The sequence below is a fragment of the Camelus ferus genome, chromosome 9 (assembly GCF_009834535.1).
Source record: "Camelus ferus isolate YT-003-E chromosome 9, BCGSAC_Cfer_1.0, whole genome shotgun sequence".
NCBI lineage: Eukaryota > Metazoa > Chordata > Mammalia > Artiodactyla > Camelidae > Camelus > Camelus ferus.
The window spans coordinates 20,027,312-20,047,683 of NC_045704.1; the positions used below are offsets into that span (position 1 = coordinate 20,027,312).

General features: G+C 37.9%; 1 protein-coding gene and 2 pseudogenes across 1 annotated transcript in view; 1 reads left to right on the forward strand and 2 right to left on the reverse strand.

Moving 5' to 3' along the window:
* Positions 1-5,036: 5,036 nt before the first annotated feature.
* LOC102510754 lies at positions 5,037-5,301 on the reverse strand (annotated as a pseudogene).
* Positions 5,302-8,202: 2,901 nt separating this feature from the next.
* LOC102512911 (zinc finger protein 569) overlaps positions 8,203-20,372 on the forward strand; it is a 34,907-nt gene continuing 22,737 nt past the window's right edge. The window contains 2 exon segments of the mRNA XM_032487984.1: positions 8,203-9,047; positions 11,164-11,310. Of these exon segments, the coding sequence (XP_032343875.1) occupies positions 11,306-11,310 (5 nt within the window). The 5' untranslated portion in view covers positions 8,203-9,047; positions 11,164-11,305.
* LOC116666184 lies at positions 17,609-17,721 on the reverse strand (annotated as a pseudogene).

Here is a 20,372-nt window from a genome sequence, read left to right on the forward strand (position 1 = left end):
TATCTTCAAAATTCCCTTACTCCCTACATTCTGACAAATGTCACATATCCAAGAGGCTTTCCCTAATTACACTTCTTCCAGACACCCCTTCAGCTCTTTAACCTGACTCTATACCCTCTAAGAACAAGGATGTTTATATTTTAGGTATTTATTTAAGTTTCTGTCACCTGACTGTGAGTTGGTGCGCGATCCTTTGATTCTGTCGCATTGTGTGTGTATGTATGTGTTTCTGTAAGAGTAACTATGCAAAACTCTGTGTATTGGGGTGAGTCTGGTGCATTACCGTGACCATGTGTGTGATTGTGTTATTGTATGTGTGACATTTGCATATGAGAATGTGCAATGAGAGAAAGGGACTGACTGGTGGATAGTGGAGTAGGATCGTGGTGTGATAGCGTGTGTGGCAGGCTGTGAGGATTAGACTAATGGATGTGTATTTGTGTGAGGAATTCTGCCCTGTGGTATCCGATTAGAAAGCACCTACTGTGTGCCAGATGCTGTTTGAGGTGCTAGGATAGACACAAAGAAAACAAGCTTTAAAAAAAGATGAACAGAATATTAGTCAGTGAAAGGGAAAATTCAAGAGGCCTAGTTTATGTGTGTTTGGGTAACAAAAAGAAATCTTGATCTACCCAAAGAATGAAGAGCACCAGAGATGATAACTACAGGGTTAACATGTAAGACTATTTTCTTATTATTTAATTCTCACCAAAATACAAATTACTGTTTGAGCAAAACTAAAAACAATGAAGTTAAGGTTGTATATATTAAGGTATATTATACTTATAAACAGTTATAGAAGCACCTTGTATGACAACAGTAGCACAAAGGCTAGGAGAAGAGAAGTAAATGGAAAATAACTATTGTAAAGTTTCCAAAATTCTATGGAAAGTAATATAATATCACTTTAATGGATAATGTGGTAAGTGGAAGATGTGCACTCTCAGGCCTAAAGCAACCACTAAACCAACAAAACAAAGAGTTATTGCTAATTATCTACAAGGGAGATAAAGTGGAATCATAAAAAATATTCAATCCAAAAGAAGTCAGAAAGGAGACGGGAACAAATAACAGGTGGGAAATAAGTGGAAAGATGGGAGGTTTTTATCAATTATCAGATTAAATATAAATGATCTGGAAGCTGGAGGAGCCGATGGTTCCTTGGTGCCCAGGACTGGCTGGGTGGAGAACATCAATCCAGGAGAGCTGAGGGTGGAATGAATCACGCCAGTAGTCCCAGGAGGTAGAAACACTGTGATCCACACCTCACAAATGAGGAAGCATGGCCCAAAGAGGAAAAATTGGGTTTGATGGGTGTCAAATCAAAAGACACAGCCAAGCCATAGAGCAGGATAAGGAAGGATTCATTACTTGCAGCAATCTGGCTTCATAGAAGATAGCTGGAGTCTCACATCTGCTTCTGCATTGAATCTGCTGCAATATATTGCTTAGGTTGAAGTATATGAGGAAAATCCAACCTTATATGCACCTAGGGTGGACCACACCCACCTCATCAGTAATGTGATACACCACTGGCTACAGGCAAAGGGGCTCTGAAAGAATCATGGTGGGGTAACAGTGAGGGACATGAAGGAGAGTGGGCTCATCTGCAGGGGTTGGAAAAAGGAAAAGCTGGAAAAGAAAGATGTGAGTAAGGTGTCAGCAGAGGAATACAGTATATGAATTGTTTTTCATGCCCTAGATCCACACCCTCTTCTTTTTATAACACAAACCCAGTTTTCCTTAGGGGACGTAACTTTTCCTTTATTCAGCCCATATGGTCTGACTTAACCTGATTCTTAGACTCAAGACCGGGTTTGTGACCTCAACCTGGGCAATCAAGAATTACATTCTCAATGGTTGGTTCAAGAGGTGCAGGAAAGCAATCAGGTTTACCAATGAATTTCACTCCTTTGGGTTGCATTGAAATGATTGTGGGGAGAATCGACAGCTGGGTGAGTGAGAAGCTGAGAGGTCAGCACATGCTTCCAGCAGTAATCCTGGCACCACAGGTGGCAGTAACAGAGGGGGAATGCTGGGAAGTGGCAAGGAAGGGACACAGAGTGAGCAGAGGATTGAGTCCAATTCAGTTGATTTTAATTTTCTAAGCCAGTGACTTCCATCTTTTGCATAAACAATTTGAGTTAGGTTCCTTTTACTCACATCCTAAAGAGTCCAAACTAATAATAGAATACCCTGGGATGGTCCAGTCACCTCTTCAGGTAAAACTGGAAGTGAAGCAAAGACCAAAAGGCCATTATTAGTGGGGATTCCTGCACTGAGGACATTTTGCCTAGATTCTTTATGCTCCTCCATCTAGGTCCCAGCTAGATTCCCACCATAGCTAATCAGTGTCGTCTTTTTGTTTGAAAAAGAAGAAATGAGAGAAGAGGGAGGAAGGAAAGAGGAGAAGGGAAAAGGAAGAAAGATGAGATGGAAAACTCATCTTCCAACCACGATGAAAAGCCATCCAGAAACAGAGGAAAAACACTGATAACTGGGAGCCCAGTGATGAGTATTTACTCTATTCTTGCTATTTTTGTGTATGTATGGAATTTTCCTTACTAAACAGTTTTTATTTTTGAAGTAAGTGTGTGAAATCATGGATCACCTGGTATGACATGACATGATGAGAAAGGCACTTCACCTCTGTGGTGTTCCCCTGCACCCCATAATCCCTGTCTAATCATTAGAAAAAACATCAGACAAACCCAGCTTGAGGGAAGTTTTACAGAATAATTGACCAGAACTTTTTTTACAAGTGCCAGGTTATAGGAGACATGGGCAGACCAGAGAAGCCTAAGGAGGTGAGACACCTAAATGCAACGTAGGGTGCTGGAATGGAAAAGGATATTGGTGAGAAAACTGGTAACATCAAATAAAATCTGGAATTTAGTTAATTTAAATATATATATGATCTGAATATCCCAGTTAAGAGGGTATCAGATTAAACATTTTTATTTAATCTTAATTTCTGTTAAATACTTAAAATTCTCTTAAGCATTTAAGGAATAAATGATAACAGTTCCATGCAAACTTTTCCAGAATATTGAAGAGAGGGAAATTCATTCTGTGAGTTATCTAGACAAAAACAATACCCATCTCTCCCTCCCTCGCAAAAAAAGGTACAGACCAGTATCCCTCATGAACCTATTTTCCAAAAACTCTTAATAAAATTTTAGCAAATTAAATCCAACAAGATAAAACATTGATAAAGCAACAATGGTCAAGTGGTATTTAACCAAAGAATGTAAGATTTGTTTAAGGTTTGAAGACCAGTGTAATTCACCTTATCAACAAACTAAAAGAGAAAGACAATACATATTACCATTTCAATAGATGCAGAAAGGGCATTTGACAAAATTCAACATCCATTCTTTATAAATACATATCAGAAAAAGAAAAAATATCTTCCTTGACTCAATAAAGGCCATCTACCAAAAACCATTTCACTTAATAGTACAAAATTGAATACTTTCCTTCTAAGATCAGGTACATGGCAAAGATAGCCACTGTCTCCACTTCTGTTCAATCTTGTATGGAAGGTTTCGGTCAGAGAAACAAGGAAAGAAGAAATAAATAGCATATAAATTTGACAGTGTGATGAAGAGCCTAATACCATTTTTTTTCTTCTGCAATGTGTTTATTATGTGCCAAAAAACTACACCACAGCTTACTCCACACATCTGTAAGAGAGTGCAGTCTTGCCTGCATATACTAATTAGGTAGAGACTTCACACACAGATTCACAAAACCCTTATATCATTTTTTCATGTTTGCCTGTTTATAGCTTTAAAAGAAAAACCAAGAGGTTTATTTAAACAACAAGGTGCTTTACTTGAGGGGAAAACTATCTAGGATTCACTTCTTTTAGAGTAATTTACCCCTACTTTAAAAAGACTGCCTTACTTGTAACATTTACATACGAAAGAGTCATTAAAATTGTTCTTGGTTTAACAATGATAAATGAAGAACATTAGAATTCTCCAGTTGAAAAAAGAATGCAAGGATTTTTATATTCCTTTTTTTGTTGTTAGTGAGAGCAAAATAACTTATTGGAATATAAAGATAAGAGCTGACCAAGTATGCCACTAATGGAAAAGGGGTATTTTCACAGAACCAGTGTCTTCCCTCATCCATTTCCATTTAATGTTAATCAAAATGTCCCCGATAGATGCAACCGGTGTTCCAGGTTCTTGTCCCGTCCCAGAAAGAATTCAGAGACAAGACTTAGAGGTTAAAAAGGTAAAGTGAGGCTTTATTAAAGGATGGCTAGTACACTCTCAGGGGAGAGCGGGCAGGCTCAGGTGAGCAGCTGCCCTGAGTTTCTTTGGCAAGTTAGTTACACAGGGTGTAAAAATGAATGGGCGGAATATTCATTGGGGAGGGAAGGGTTTGGGGTCGTATTCCCTGATTATCATCCCAACTCCACCTTCCCAAAGGGAGGAGGGATTTTTGTCCTTATTTAGTCTGGGTCGGAAGTGTCATGGCGTCAGTGCATGATGGGTACTTCTGATCTGCAAGGCTAATTTTATTGAAATGAGGGCATAATGAGTAAAAGGTTACATTTGGACACTGGAAATTCCTGCCTTTTCTGACCTTTCTTTGTTGGTCTCCAGGCCAAAAGGTGTGGTCCCTTATCAGCCCAAAGATTCCAGCTTTTTTCCAGCTTTTCTTTCTCTGCCCAAGGATCCCTGCTGCTCACATGATGTGTGGTTTCCTGCATTTGGCCTGTGCCCCTCCTTTCTGCCTAATTCCTGCCATTTGGTCTGTGTCCCCCTTTCTCTGCTCATATCTAGCTATCTGCCTGCTCTAACAAAAACATACCATAATTTTTAAAAAAGCAATATGCTTGTGCATACACCAGTTACTTTATGTATAATAAAGGAATGGGGAAGAGGAAAGATAACTGTATTGTAGCAGTCAGGATACGGTGGAACCAAATTGCATTCTTCTAATTGAGAATATCCTCTCTGTAGGATCAGAGTTTGGGAGTAAAATGGCAGGTTTCTTTTTTGGTAGACACCTCTTTTCTGCTACTGGAACACATCAGTTCTATCTTCATCCTCCATTTCTAACTGTGTAGGTGAGTCTGTTTTGTTGATTGGCTGCTCATCATATTGGATTTTGATCTGCCTACTTGACAAACCCTATTGTTCCCAGTAGGCTTTCATTTGTACTAAGTGGTGTATGCCTCTTACTCTTAATCTACGCCACAGAACCACCCTGTCCTGCCACCTTCAAATTAATATGACCATGGTTCTCTGTCTTGACTACTTCCTTGGTCTATTTGTCAGCCATGGCAATCTCTGGGGTCTTCCCAGTGGCTGAACCACCAGATCCTCACCAGACATGCACACAAGCAGCCTCAGAAGCTGCAGAGGAAGCTGCTCATAGCTTTGACCTTCATGCCTTCTTTCTATTGTGCCCACGATCTGGGCAAGCTCAGGCGCTCTCTTTTGACATAAGCAAAAGATTTAAACTAGTCTACAGGAGGTTTAAACCACAAAGAATCTGCCATAAAAACTGCACACCAATTTCCTTTCCTTGCTCTTGCAAACCATTTGCGGACTTTCTTGGGAAGACTGCCTTGCATTTCCTAGAAAGCTTCACTGTATGAGCAGTGAAACTTTTCATACCCTCTTGGTGTGTGTGTGTGTGTGTGTGTGTGTGTGGCCTCATCAGTCTCCACTCCCCAACCAAATTTTGGGTGAAGGTCCATCCTGTACCTGCAGGTCGTAATAGGAATAAATACCACTGTCTTTTTTCACAGATGACATGATCATCTATATAGACCATCCAATGGAACCTCCACAACTGTCGCAGAAATACTAGGTGAGTTTAGCAAGGCAACAGACTACAAGGTACAAAAATCTACTGTATTTCTTATATACTGGCAATGAACAATTAGAAATTGAAATTTTAAAAAGTACCATTTACAATGCATCAAAAACTCTGAAATACTTAGGGGTAAATCTGACAAAAGATTTCATTACTTGTACATTAAAAACTATAAAATATTGCTGAGAGGAATTAAAGAAGATCTAAATAAATGAAGATATATATTGTGCCTCACAATTATGAGATTCACTATTTTAAAGATGTCACTTCGCCTCAATTGATCTATATAGTCAGTACAATCTCAGTGAAAATTCCAGATAGGTTTTTTAAAAAAAATAAATGGACAAATTCCTTCTAAAACTCTTTGAAATGAAATTTTATTTTCACACACACACAAATGTCTATGAATGTACATAGTAGCTTTAGTTGCAACAGCCAAAAGTTGGAAACAACCCATATGTCCTTCAGTTAGTGAATGGCTAAACAAACAGTGTTATATCCTCATGGAATTCTACTCAGCAACAAAAAGGAATGAATTACTTACACGTGTAACAACATGTATGAATCTCCAGGGGATTATGCTGAGTCAAAAAGTTAATACCCCAGTTACATACTTTATAATTCCATTTACATAACATTCTTGAAAGGTAAAATTATGGAAATGGAGAACAGATTAGGGCTGCCAGGTCTTAAGGAGGGGGTTGAAGGAAGAAGGGAAGTAGATGTGGCTGTAAAAGGACAACATGAAGGAGTCTTGTGATGATGGAAATATCCTGAAAGTATCATTGACAAAGTTGTGATGCTGTATAGAGTATTGCAAGATAATACCATTGGAGGAAATTGGATAAAAGGCACATGGGATCTCTTTGAATTATTTCTTATAACTGCGTGAGAATCCAGAATTACTTCCAAATAAGAAGTTAAAAATTTGAAAAAGGTAGGCCAAAAAGAAAATGAATTCTAAGGTGGTAGACCGAAACCCAACTACATTAAATGTAAATTCACTAAATATGTCAAATTAATGAGTAAGATTGTCATTATTTATTTTAAAAATAATACTGTTTAATAAGAGACTTTAAAAATAAAACAGATTAAAAGCAAAAAGATAGAAAAAAATAGTATGCACTAGCCAAAAGAAGGATGGTGAAGCTATAGTAATATCAAAACAGATTAAGACATGTAAGCTGACTATACTTGAATAAAAAATATATACATATGAAAAAACTTAATCCAGAAAAAAACCAGATTGAGACAAAAAGCAGTATTATAAATAAAAAGTAAATTCCATAATTTCATATTGGATCAATCCAACAGGAAACTATTACAACTCTAAATATGTATCATCCAACAAGAGCGCTTTAAAATATATAAAGCAAAGCTTAACAGAAATAAAAGCAGAAATAGACAAATCTACAAGTATCAAAAAGGAAATCAGGAAGCTGGATGGACATAGAACAACCAACTCTGTTCTCTTCTCACCTCTTAACAAAATAATTAGCAAAAAAGTAATTCTTATAGTAGACAGAAAAAAAAGACTGTTGGTAAAGACATGTAAGACTAAGCAAAATTTATTTAGAGGATATGTTCTCTCTATGCAGTGTTTGGGAGCCCCTTTTCCCTTCCCAGAAACAGATTCTACTCTGAAACAGTGCCCATTATCATCTAGTGAGAAAGGAAGACTGTCTTCTACTGCTTCCTAGAGATAACAGTCCTATGGGCTTTGTATACCTTCCGGTAAGTTTATGAGCCAGAAGCCTCTCTGATACCTTCAACGACTGTAAGTTCCTGCTGTTTAGCATGCTGTAGTCTGCAGTATTTTGTTCTGTTAACATACCATAGCACAAAAGCACAGATTAGTGTTTTCATAGATATTTTCTCCATGTTGGTCTCTATTGCAAAATTACTGCAGTGAGTCTTCGACATTCATTGTGAATTGTTTTTTGATTCTTCTTAAGTCAGAGCAGAACTCACATGAAATGCTCAAAATAATTATCAGGTCTTTGGGGCAGGTGTGACATATAGTCTGGTTTGCTGGATTCTTAGGTTTTTGTTCCTGGTTCCTTCTCTACTTTTCCCCTTCCACTTTTCCCTCTTGATGTCGGGGCTATTTGAATTATTGACATAAACTTTCATTTCATGGCTCAATGTCTTTGCCTTCTTCAACATCTTTCTAAAGTACCTGTATCACCTTTGTCCGTGTAACACACACCGAATGTGGAGTAACAGTGTTAAAAAAAAAAAAAGGCATGGGTGTTTCCAGTAATACACACTCACAAATCTCTAATTTTTTTCCATTTCATATTTTGGTGAGTCTGGTTTATTGATTTAACCTGTTAAGTTTCAATATTGCAACAGGTGTCCGTCAGAAAAGCAGAAACATCGACAAAGAATGGACACAAGCACACTGGGAAAACTGCAGGGTCAGAAACAAGAGGTCACTAGAACAGAGGACGCGACGATGCTAACACAAACGGTCGCAAATTCGCACGACCCCAAAGTCAATGGACTTCAGCGTCTCACTACGCCGCAGGCTCCCCAGATTCCACGGCTGAACTCTCCCCCACGCGCTCACGCAACGGCACCCCTCCCTTTAACGACCTGAGGCTCGGGCTGGCCCATCTCGTCTCGCCCCGGGGCGTGATCTTTCTCCATCTTCACCCCACTGAAGTCCAGTCCCGGGTGGAACCGGGACCAGACCGAACAAAACCGATTCAGCGGCACTTCCTCCCTAACCAGGCACCTTAACGCTGAGAACCCGAAAATCCAGCCAACTGTAAGGAGGAAGCGACTTTTTGCTGAAAATAAATTTGGGCCGAGAAGGCCTCTGGGAAATGTAGTCCGGAACAGGAAAGCGGCGGACCTTTTCAGAGCCTTCTCAGCACCATGTAGCACTCGTAGGGTCCGAGTGCAGCACTTATGAGAGGCAGCTGCGGGAAAACGCTCAGCTGAGCCCCCTCAGCGGACCCGAGCGCCCGGACGCCGCGGCTGGCGGTTCCTACTCCCCGCCCACAGGAAGGCCAGCCCCGCCCCGGCGCGCCGCGGGGGCCTCTGGGAAGTGTTATCCTGCGCCTAACGGACCAGGGCTCGTGCTGCCCTCGCCACGGCGGGCGCTGACTTCAGTGGCCCCCTTACCTCGGGCCGCACCGCTGGTGCCACCTGGGCGGCGTTGAGGTGTGGGACTGGGGCCTGTGTCCGCGGGCTCGGTGGTGAGTCCTCGGGAAGCGGCGAGCTCGGAGTCCGGGGCTCTTTGTGCTGGGTGGAGTAGGGGCCTGCGGACTCCGTGCCTGTGTGGCTGGAGGAGGACGCCGGGCACGGCTTTGCCGGTGCGGGTGGTTCCCTGAGGCCGCGGGAGCAGCGTATGAAGGACTGTGAGCGTGTGGCTAGATAGGACCTTATTTGCCAGACACTTGCCTGTGACCGAGTGTGGCCGTGGAATTCTGTATGTAAGCGAATTTTGTGGCTTTGCTTTTTCCTTCTCTGTCGCAGTATGAACGTGGTTGCGAACGTGTGTGACTGTAGTGAATGAGAAACTCCGAGGACGAAAGGTTGAGTTCGGTGGTGTGTGTAGCTTTGCGATACCAGTTTGTACCAGTGCTTCATTTCTGCAGTTACGGTAATCGGAAATATGTTTTTATATGAGACAATAGCTCCAACACTTTGTTTTAGCATTTATTTATTTCAAGTTTTATTTTCGTGTATCGGCCACTTTGTGTGCTTACTAATTTCATGCTCCCTGCCTCCCCCCACTCCCCGCCCCAAATCACAGAAATGCCCCTAGAAAACAAAAATCATTCATACTTCTACCAGCCACTGTCAAAATTCATTTACCATCTTTTCCCCCTCCTTCTGTGAATACATACATATGCATTCATTTATTATATATGCATAATAGCTTAAAAATTGCAATCACACTATACATACAGAACTGTAACCTACCTATGTCATTTAACAGTGCACAATTAATATCTTTACATTTAAACAATTATAAATCTACGCCATCATTTTAAAGTTTTTTATGGCATACATTTAGTGCATTTACCCCTATTGATCGGTAATTTGGTTCTTTTCAGTTTTGCAATGCTGTTATGAAGAATGTGTTTATTAGCAGCTATTTGGCACATGTTGTAAGGCACTTTCTTAATTTGAGGAGGGGAGGGGTAGGCTCTTAAAACTGGAATTGATAGGTCAAAATGTATATGCTTATTTCTTGTTGTTCTGTTTTTGTTTTTAAAGCAATCGTTTTCTTGATTGGATCAGGAAACAGCTCACCAGGCTGGAGGATTTGGCCCATACTGAGAAGCAAAGGAGTTTTCTAAACTCAAATTTATTTCTTCTTTTTAAGTCCCCCTCCCGCCTCCGAGAGACTATAGAAATAATTGATCCATCATCCAGTAACAGGCCCAGGAGATTTACATGCAATTCCCCCTTTTCTCCCCCAAACCCCCTCTCAAACTTAAAATCCTAGAAGGGGGAAAAAAGGAGAAAACCTTTCTAAACTAGCTGGAACCCTGCTAGCCATCACCACCCACCCCCAATCAGGTGAGGGAAGTGTGGTTGTGTTGAGGGTAGGATGGTGGTTATTCCACCACAACCCCCCCACCCAGCCTCCTCTCTTACCACACACACCACCCCTTTCCTTTCAGGTATAGAATCACTTAAGATTTGGGTAAAACTCCCCTCTCTTCCAGGAGATGCTATCTGGAAGCTTTTAGAGGGTGGGGGCAGAGGTGGGGATAGAGGAGGAAAATTCCCCCCAAAAGGCCTAAAGGAGTCATCTCTTCACTCAAAACTGCTCGACATCCCCCCCCCCCATTAACCTTTGGTTAAGACCTCCTGCTTAAGGCAGCTAAACTTTACTTTGTATAACTAAGATTTGTCTCAGAAGAAAGGGGAAGGAGAAGCCGCAGCTCTGGCCCATTCTCCTTCACCTCACCTGCTCCCACCCCCACCCCCAACCCTCCAGCTCACGGCCTCTGAGTTCCTGAGTTTTCTCACTTTGAGGAGCCACCGAACACAAAGACCCAAATCTGTATATACTTATTAAAAGTTTCCCTACGTCTATCCAATTATTCTCCTATAAGTTTCCAATGACCTATAGTATTATTGGTGTAGTATAAGATTGCCTATATTCAGACACCTTTGATAACAATGGTTATCATTAATATTAGTAATCTTTGTTAACCTCACAGATGTAAAATAATTTCCTTAATTTGTGTTTGATTACTACTGAAGTCAAGCATTTAAAAAATCTTTTTTTAAGAATTATATGTTTTCTAAAGTATTTTTCTAAAGCAGTGTTCTGTTTTCAAATTTCTTTTCCAGGTTCTCCGGGTATTAAGGATTTATTCATTTATCCATCACCACCGTGACAGGAATAATTATAGATGCTTGGGATATAACATTGGACAAGAAAGACAAACTCTCTGCTGTCATGGTACTTACATTGTTGTGGGCCAGATAATAAATGAGGTAAGTAAATTAAATATACATTAAATAGTGAAAAATTTTAAGAGAAGAAGTAAAGCAGGATGACATACAAAATCAGGGATGAGAGCTGGAGTTTTAGATGGAGTTGCTAGGGAAGGCAACCTGAAAACATAACATATGAAGGAAGTGAAGGAGATAGTAACACATAATTGAGGGAAGAGTGAACAACTGTTATAAAGGCCCTGAGGTGAGAATGTGCCTATTATGAAGAGGCTGGTGTCACTGAAATAGAGCAAATGAGAGGGGGAGTGGTGAGAGACGGAAGAAGAAAGATAAGTGGACGGAAGAGCAGATCACATTGGGCCTTAGGGGTCATATTAATGATCTTGGCTTTTACCCTGAATGAGAAGGGAAGCTGTTGTAGAGTTTCAAACATGTGAACGATACTATCCGCTTACAATTTAAGAGGCTTTCTTTGCTCTGATTAGAGGATTACGGGAAGAATAGTGGAAGAGGGCAGGGACAAGGGCAGAGGCAGAGAGACCAATTAGGAAACTATTGCGATAATTTGAGGAAAAGGTGTTGGTGACCTGGACCAGAGTAGTAAAAGTGGTGAGAAGTATTCATGTACTGGATATAATTTAAAGTTGGAGCTGATATAATTTGCTGATAGCTGATGTGGAGTGTAAGTAAGTGTGACAAGGTGGCACATTATTTTTTAATCTGAGCAACTTGAAGAATGGAGTTATTAACTGAGAAGGGAAAGTGGGGAAAACTGACTTGGGGCATAGGGAGATAGTGAGATTGCAGTTTGAAATATCGTATGTGAAATATGAGATGCCCATTAGACATTCAGGTGGAAAAACGAAGTTGGCAGTGGGATATACAAGTCTGAAATTCAAAAGAAAGATCTGAGACCTAGGTTGGAGACATACATTTGGGAATTAGCAGTATATAGATGATATTTAAAGCCAGTAGACCAAATGAGATCACTTAGAGGGTAGGGAAGATGGCAAATGGTAGAGGTAAAGGACTTATCTCTGGGTCACTTCAACATGAAGTCTGGGAAGTGAGGAGGAACCAGCAAAAGAGACTGAAAGGGACTAGCTAGAGTGGTTGGAAGGAAACTAGGTGAGTATGATATCCTGGAAACCAAGGGAATAATGTGTTTTAACAAGAACTGTGTCAGGTGCTGCTGATCAGCCAAGTAAAAGAAGACTGAGAAAGGAACATTGAATTTAGCAACCTGAAAATTGGTTGGCGACCCTGAAGAGCAGTTTCAGTGGGGTATGGGTCTAAAGAGAGAACTGGGGAAGAAGAATTTGTGATAAGTATAGACAACTCTAAGTTTTTCCCTAAATGGAAGGAGTGAAATAGAGTAGTAGATGAAGTTAAGAGGTATATCATAACTCTGTTGATATACTGATTGAAATGGTTCAACAGAGAGAGAAACTTGATGAAGCAGAAGAGAAAGGGGAGAAATGCTATAGATTTGTAGCCAGAGCAAATGTTAAGAGAGCAAAAGAATAAAATAATCACTTAGGAGAATGGGACAGAGAACAGGGTAGAGAAATATAATATGATTTCCAGGCAGCATTGAAGACCTACTTGATGTTAGTTTTTGTGAATTTAAAGTGAGCCTGTTCTACGTGGTTTAAAAATTTTCTCCTGCAGTGTTCATCTGTATGGTTGTAGCCACAGAAAGGGTAGGGGAGAGTTAGGTTTAACCAGAGTATTTGTCTCAACTCGGAACAATGTGAGAGAGAGGCAAGGGAGTCTAAGTTAGCAAGAATTAATTGTGCTGATTGACCATGAATTCCAGGCCAAGTAAGTAGAAAAGTGAGGATAGGAAAGGGGTGAGGGGCAATGAATAATTGGTAGAACGAAGGAGTGGAAGTTCCTGATGGTGTTGAATGATTGTTGGATTGAACTACTAGAGGAAGTAAAGCAGAGAGATAGAAGGATATTTTTCCCTTCAGTTGCCAAATGTTCAAAATAGAACAGTTTCTCTTTTTACCACCATACTTGTTTTAGAAAACATGGAAGATTGTCATCTTGTATTTCAGTAGGGGTTACAAAATGGTGATATTCGAATTCTATCATTCCTTCTTCATTTACTAGCTGGCATATTTTCCTAAAGAAAAAATTTCCTTCATCCACTCTGGTTACCCTGAGGTACAGTTTGTACAGGAAAGGCAGAATAAATTGATTCTTTCCCTTTATAGGTTTTCAGGCTATTGAATTGGTTCCCTAGGATCTCCCAGTGAGTTAATCATTTTACTATTAAACATACTCATTGCTTTTAGCATATCTGATATGTTTCAAACCATTGTGGTTATTTTCTTTTTGAAGCTCAAATTTTCCCATCTTTGGCTGTCTTTTCAAGGCGGCTTCTAAGTCCTTTTAATACATCTCCAGAAGTCTTTGATAATGTCTTACACTTCTGCTGTGACAGTTTTGTTCGAAGATCATTTTGAATGTTTCCTTCCCTAGGCATGGAATCAGGCATTTCTGTGTGGTGCTCTGGTTCCCTTTATTGGGTAATGGTATTGTGAGACCATAGTTACGGTGTTTCTTGCTACTGACATGATCATTGTTTCTAGGCTTTTTTTTTTTTTTTTTTTTTTTTGGTGGACAGAGCTAGGAAATACATTTTTTAAATTGTTTTAACAGCTTAATTCACATACCATCCATTTTACCCTTTAAAATGTACAATTTAATGTCTTCTTAAAAAATATATTCACAAGGTTGTACACCCATCACCATAGTGTAATTTTGGATCATTTTTGTCCTCCCTGAAATAATTATCATTCCCTTTAGCAGTCAATATATTCTCCTGCCTCCTCCCAGTCTAATCAACCACTAATCTGCTTTCTGTCTCTATAAACTTGTCTCTTCAGATATTTCATAGTAATGAAATTGGACAATATGTAGTCTTTTGTGACTGACTTCTTTCACTTGGCATGTTTTCAGTGTTTATTAATGTTGTAGCAGGAAATATATTCTTAACCAAGTAGGCCTCATGAGTTCGTATTGCTATTTCTAATTTAAAATTTTATAAGGAGTTTTTACTTTGGTTTTATTTTTGTATCTTTTATTTCTTCACCTATCCATCTATCTATAGATCTATATATGTGTACATAAATAAGATAATTCAGAGGAATATTATCAGTACTTACAATATTCCAACTGCAAATAATTTAATACTTCTTTATGGATTCATTTGTCCTTGGGATATATCTCTCTAGGGAAGTATAGCCCAATTATTGTGCCTAAAAGTAGCTAGAACTAATTTCTCTCTGTACGGTTAAGCCACAAATATGATATATTATTAGATTCATTTGTTTTACTTTTGCTTTTGATTTTTATGTATGACTTTTAACATTGGTTTTAATTTTGTTTTATAATTATATAAAACATTTACATCGTTGGAAAGTCAAATACACAAAACAAAGCATTTTAAAGTATATACAAAACAAATACACAAAACAAAGAGAAGTCTTGTATAGTTTGAAATCAGGGAGTGTGATGCCTCCTGCTTTGTTATTTCTCAAGATTGCTTTGGCTATTTGGGGTCTTCAGTGGTTCCATATAAAATTTAAGATTGTTCTACTTCCCTGAAAAATGCCATTGGACTTTTGATAGAAATTGCATTGAATTGGTAGATTGCTTTGGGTAGCAAGAACATTTTAACAATATTAATTCCTCCAATCCATGAGCCACAGAATAACTTTCTTTTTGTGTCTTCTTCAGTTTCTTTCATGAGTGTCTTGCAGTTTTTATTGTATAGCCTTTCACCTCCTTGGTATTTTATTCTTTTTGATGCAGTTGTAAATAGAATTGTTTTCTTAATTTCTCTTTCTTATAGTTAATTATTAGTGTATAGAAATGCAGCAGTTTCTATATACTGATTTTGTATACTGCAACATTAATGTATTCATTTATTAGTTCTAACAGGTTTTGTTTTTTTTTTTCTTTTTTGGCAGTCTGTAGGGTTTTCTGTGTATCATGTTATCTGCAATTAGTGAAAGTTTTACTTCTTCCTTTTCATTTGGATGTGTTTCATTTCTTTTTCTTGCCTAATTGCTCTAGCTAGGACTTCCAGTACTATGTTGAATAAAACTAGCAAGAATGAGCTAGTTTTCTGTCTTGTCCCTAATCTTAGCAGGAAAGGTTTTAGCTTTACATCGTTAACTATGGTATTAGCCCTGGGCTATGTCATATATATATGTAACTATATATGTAACATTGAGGTATGTTCCCTCTATACTCACTTTGTTGAGAGTCTTTATCAAAAATGGATGTTGAATTTTGTCAAATGCTTTTCTTGTATCTGTTGGGATAATCATATGATTTTTATCATTCATTTTGGTAATATGGTGTATGACATTGATTTATGGACATTGAACCATCCTCACATCCCTGGAATAAATCCCACTTGATCATGGTGTATGATCCTTCTTTATGTTGAGTTCATGTTTGCTAATATATTGTTGAGGAATATGGCATCATGTTCATCAGGAATATTGACCTGTAATTTTCTTTTCTTGTGGTATCCTTATCTGGTTTTGGTATCAGGGTAATGCTAGTCTTGTGAAATAAGTTTGGAAGTGTTCTCTCCTCTTCTATTTTTTGGAAGATTTTTTAGAAGGTTTGGTAGTGATTTTTCTTTGAATGTTTGGTAGAATTTGGTGCAGCCAATTTTTGTTTGGACCTGGATTTTTGTTTGTTTGAAGGTTTTTTATTACTGATTCAACCTCCTTACCTCTAATTTGTCTATTTAGATTTTCTATTCATAATTCAGCCTTGGATTGTTGTATTTTTCTAGGAATTTATCCATTTCTTCTAGGTTGTCTAATTTTTTGGTTTATAATTCTTTGTAGTAGTCCCTTATCCTTTGTATTTTGTGGTATCAGTTGTAACATCTCCTCTTTCTGGTTTTGTTTGAGTCCTCCTTTTTTGTTGGTGAATTTGGCTAAAGATTTGTCAACTTTGTTTGCCTTTTCAAAGAATCAGTTCTTGGTTTCATTGATCTTTTTCTATTGTCTTCTTAGCCTCTTTCATTTTTTTCTGCTCTGACCCTGTTATTTCCTTTCTTCTGCTAAGTCTGGGCTTTTCTAGTTCCTTGAGATGTAAAGTTAGGTTGTTTATCTGACATTTTTCTTGATTTTTGAGGTAGGCATTTATTGCTATGAACTTCCATCTTAGAACTGCTTTTGCTGCATCCCATAAGTTCTGCTGTGTTATATTTCCATTTGTCTCAAGGCATTTTTAATTTTGCTTTTGATTTCTTTGGTTGTTCAGTAGCATGTTGTTTAATCTCTACATATTTGTGAATTTTCTAGTTTTCTTCTGGTAATTTATTTCCAGTTTCATACCAGGTAGTTGGAAAAGATGCTGGATATCATTTCAGTCTTCTTAAATTTGTTAAGACTTGTTTTGTGGTCTAACATATCGTCTATCCTACAGACTGTTCCATGTGCACTTGAGAAAAATGTGTATTCAGGTGCTTTTGGATGGAATGCCTGTATATATCTGTTAAGTCTATCTGGTATAATGTGTTGTTTAAGGCCAATGTTTTTTTTATTGATTTTCTCTCTGACAATCTATCCATTGATGTGAATGGGGTATGAAAGTCACCTACTCTTACTATATTGCTACCTATTTCTTCCATTAGACCTGTTAATATTTGTCTTATATATTTAGGTTCTCCTATGTTGGGTGTACGTATATTTACAAATGTTTATTGTCTTGGTGGATTGACCCCTTTATCATTATGTAATGCTCTTTTTTTGTCTTTTATTGCAATCTTTATTTTAAAGTCTGTTTTGTCTGATATAAGTCTAGCTACCCCAACTTTCTTTTTGGTTTCCATTTGCATGGAATATCTTTATGGGAAAAGACAGACTCTTCACTTGCAGTCTGTGTGTGCCTTTAGGACTAAAGTGAATCTCTCATAGGCAGCATATAGATGGGTCTTGTTTTTTTATCCACTCATCCATTCTGTCTTTTGAGCATAGAATTTAATCCATTTACATTTAATTACTGATTAATTACTGATAGATTTGTACTTATTGCCATTTTGTTAATAGGTTTTTGGCTGTTTTTAATTCCTCTGTTACTTTCTTTTTCTTTTGCTCTCTTTATGGTTTGATGGCTTGCTTTATTGGTATTCTTAGTTTAATTTCTTATGTTTTGTGTATGTACTCTAGGTTTTTGCTTAATGGTTACAATGAAACTTACATAAAATCACCTATATTTATAAAAGTCTAAGTTGATAGTAACTTAATTTTGAATATATTCTTAAACTATATTTATACTCCCCCCACCACTCATTTAAAAAAAAATCAGATGCTTCGCAAACTTGCATGTCATTATCCTTTTGCAGGGGCTATGCTAATAATCATCTCTGTGTTATTCTAATTTTAGAATATGTACTGCTGAATTGAGCACTGAGAAGTTTCTCTTGATCTGTCTTCAAGTTCACTGTTTCCTCAGTCATTTTGTGTCTACTGATGAGTCCACTGAAGGCATTCTTTTTTCTTTTTTTGGAGTTCGATCAGCACTTAGCAATTTTAATTAAAAAAAATCTCAGAATAATTTCAAACTCACAGAAAAGTTGCAAATATAGTACAAAAAATCTCCCATGTTGCCTTAGATTCACCAACTTTTTTTGAATATGAATGTGATTTCTTTAATCAAATGATAAAATATTAAATAAATCTTTAGCACAGAAATACTAAAAATCTTTGTAATCCTGCAAACACAGTGAATCAGTAAGTTGTTTTTCAAGCCTTCAAGTTTAGTGGAATTGACCTGTCATTCAAGCTAAAGCACATCTTTGGCTTCCTAACATTGCCAAAGCTTTAGAAAGATTCACCAACTTTTAATATCTGTCTCTCTCTTACAGACACACACACAATTAATTAGTCTTTTCCGAACGATTTGACTTCAAGCTTCAGGCCTAATCTTACATCACCCTAAATACTCCATTGTGTATTTCCCTAAACAAGGACCTCCCAAGAAGTCAGGGAGTCAACATTGATAAAACACTAGCATTCAAAGAACCTATTCAAATTTCAGTTTTGCCAAATGTCCCCAAAATATCGTTTTTAGTTTTCAGGCCCAGGATTCCTTCATACATTACATTTAGTTGTCATGTCTCTTTGGCATCCTCCAGTCTGGAACAGTTCCTCAGTCATTCTGCCTATCATGTCCTTGAGAGCTGAAAAGAATACAGGCCTTATATTCTGTAGGCTGGTTCTCACCTTCATTCCATTGGATGTTTGCTCGTGCCCAGACTCAGGCACGCATTCCTGACAAACTTTGATTTTCTCATTATGTCAGTTTGTCCCATCTCTAGTGATATTAATCTTGATTATCTAGTCATGTTGATGTCCTCACTGTAAAATTATTTTTCTTTTTAACTGTTGGGAAATGTTCCAATATTGTTTTGAAATCCTGTTCCTTACTGAAACTTCACCCATTCTTAGCCTCCATTGACAACTTTAGTCTGAACGACTATCAGGTTGGTAATTGATTTTCTATTTATATTATTCCTTTTACATTTATTGGTCGGCATTAAACTGCAAAGGATGAACTTTTCTTTCTCCCTACTGATTTATATATCATGATGAGGTCATGGATTCCTATTTTATTCAATAGGTAATAATCTGTTACTGTAAATACTTTCATACTCAGTTTGTCCCCAGTTTGGCCAGTGGGAGCCTCTTTGAGCCAGTTTCTTTATCCTTTTAACACGGCCCTATCAGTTCTTGAGCACTTCCTTAATTTCCAGCATGAGATGTTCTAAGCTCATTTTTGTAGTTTTCTTGCTCCAACTGTAAAATCTTTCATTTCTTCAGAGAGTCTTGGTTCCTCTTTTTTCCCATATAAATATTTTTTGAAAAATTTGAACTTTATTTATTTTTATTGAAGTATAGTTGATTTACAGTATTGCTGGCTTTTTCAGGTGTACAGCAAAGTGATTTAGTTATACATATATATGTATATATCTGTATTCTTTTTTTAATCCTTTTCCATTACAGTTTATTACAGGATATTGAATATAGTTCCCTGTGCTATACAGTAAATTCTTGTTGTTTATTTTATTTTATTTTATTTTAGGGGGAGTGGGTAATTAGGCTTTTATTTATTTATTTCTTAATGGAGGTACTGGGGACTGAACCCAGGACCTCATGCATGCTTAGCACTCACTCTGCCACTGAGCTATACCATCCCCTCATTGTTTATTTTATATATGGTAGTGTGCATCTGTTAATCCCATACTCCCAATTAATCCCTCCCCCCATTCCTCTTTGGTAACCATAAGTTTGTTTTATATGTCTGTAAGTCTGTTTCTGTTTTGTAAATAAGTTCTTTTGTATTATTTTTTAGATTCCACATATGAATGATATAATATTTGTCTTTCTCTGTCTGACTTAACCTCACCTAGTATGGTAACCTCTAGGTCCATTCATGTTGCTGCAAATGGCATTCTTTTATTCTTTTCTATGGCTGAATAATATTCTAGTGTGTGTGTGTGTATACACACCACATCTTTATCCATTCATCTGTTGATGGACACTTAGGTTGCTTCCATGTCTTGGACTATTGTAAACACTGAGGTCCATGTATTTTTTTGAATTAGAGTTTTCATTTTTTCCAGATATGTACTCATGAGTGGGACTGATGGATCATATGGTAGCTCTATTTTTAGTTTTTTAAGGAACCTCCATACTGTTTCCCATAGTGGCTGCACCAATTTATACTCCCACCAATAGTGTAGGAGGGTTCCCATTTCTCCACACCCTCTCCATCATCTGTTATTAGACTTTTTGATGAATGGACCTTCTGTCCAGTGTAAGATGATACCTCGTTGTAGTTTTGATTTGCATTTCTTTGATAATTAGCAATATTGAGCATCTTTTCTTGTGCTTGTTGGCCATCTGTATGTCTTCTTTGGAGAAATGTCTATTTAGGTTTGTCGTAGTTATTTTAAACTCATTGCACAAACTTTTATGTACCCTTTCAAATGTAAGTTACTGTGTTAGGCTATGAAGAAGCCATGTAAGTGGTCCCTGCCATAAGTGATTCACAGTCCT